This window comes from Austrofundulus limnaeus, unplaced genomic scaffold (genome assembly GCF_001266775.1).
Source record: "Austrofundulus limnaeus strain Quisiro unplaced genomic scaffold, Austrofundulus_limnaeus-1.0 Scaffold235, whole genome shotgun sequence".
Taxonomy (NCBI): Eukaryota; Metazoa; Chordata; class Actinopteri; order Cyprinodontiformes; family Rivulidae; genus Austrofundulus; species Austrofundulus limnaeus.
In genome coordinates, this window is record NW_013952637.1 from 915,299 (window position 1) to 916,781 (window position 1,483).

A 1,483-nucleotide genomic window follows, 5' to 3' on the forward strand; every position below is an offset into this window, starting at 1 on the left:
CAAATTAAACATTTAAGGCATTTATTTGTTATATTTTGATGAAATGTGATTTTAATTTTAATCAAAACACTATATTTGCCTATTTCTCCCTCCATATACCACTTTTAGACTTAATCCTTGTTTCGATGTGACGGCTCACATATCAGTCTGTAATGAATGAATATAATACAAAAGTTTGATTTTCTGAATGGAATTACTGAAATAAAACTTTCACATCATATTCTGATTTTATGAGCAGCTCCTGTACGTATCGGGACGTCAGACGTTTTGTTAACTTTACAAACAGGAAATGAGGCTGTAAAAGTTGGAAGGCAGAAGTTTCCCTCAGGTTTCACCAACAACCAGCTGCAGGTAAAGAAACGACTCAGAGACTCGTTTAGAGGAAAACAGCTTCACTCCAAGTAAACGTTTCTTCCTTCGAGCCTCTTTGGCGTGACGGGAAGCTACAATCAGGATTTCCTCCTCGGTGAAGGCGACCCGCGAGAAACCCAGATATTCATGGACGTCACACATCGACTGAATTATTAGCAGCAGAACGTCTTGATTAGCCCCGGCTATTAAAACACAAGACACTTCCAGGTTAAAAGTTCGGGTTAAAGGACGGGTCCGGTTCCAACAGAGTCCGTCTCGGTGGGCTGGACGCGCCGACGGAGGAACCGACAGCCGAGCTTCTCGGCTTCAGCTCAGCAGTTTATCTCCTGGTTATTCACAGTGTTTCTGTCGTCTCGGGCGAACAGAGACGAAAACRAAGCTTTTTGTTTTTGTACCGAGCGCAGGGAGACGGCTCGCAGCGGAGGAGAGGCACAGTGAGAGGTCAGCAGCTATCAGGAATCTTCACTGGCACGTTTACGAGACTGATCACCCCTGAAGAGAAGAAAAACACAAAAAATAGTTGAAGATGTTTGTAAATATTTTATTTTGAAGTTGGTGCTACGGTGCTGCTAACCAAAAAGTTAGCTTCATTAACCCAAGAATCTTAGCTCCACTAATGCTGAACAGATTAAACCTTAGTGGAAGCTAATGCTAACCGCTAAAACAGCAGTCAGTCATCTCCTTCCAGTTGACGCTTTCTATTGCTTTAATGTTATGTTAAGATATTTCCAGTAAAATCTTTCAGAAAAGCTTTTCCTTGATAGTTTGTGATTTTATAAAAACTGTTTGAAGTTAGTCAAACAACAAACAGCAAATATTTCTAAAATATTGTTACATGATATTKTGTTTCTTTTTGACACTTTTAGTTTGAAGTTTAGCTGCTAAAGATGCTACATGCTAACACACACACGGGACCTGACACAACCAGCACTGCCTGTAAGAGGGAATAGTTTTGATTTAATTCGGGATAAATGCCAAAAAATAAAATTTTAGACACTTAACTGTTAATATTAACTAGGGCTGTGTATTGGCAAGAATTTGGCGATACGATACATATCATAACAGAGGGGTCACGATACGATATATCCCGATATATTGCGATACTGTAAGC

General features: G+C 40.0%; 1 protein-coding gene across 1 annotated transcript in view; it reads right to left on the reverse strand.

Annotated features, from left to right (window-relative positions):
• Positions 1 to 208: 208 nt before the first annotated feature.
• cacul1 (CDK2 associated cullin domain 1) overlaps positions 209 to 1,483 on the reverse strand; it is a gene marked incomplete in the record, with an annotated part of 6,559 nt that continues 5,284 nt past the window's right edge. The window contains 1 exon segment of the mRNA XM_014019916.1: positions 209 to 864. Within this exon segment, the coding sequence (XP_013875370.1) occupies positions 825 to 864 (40 nt within the window).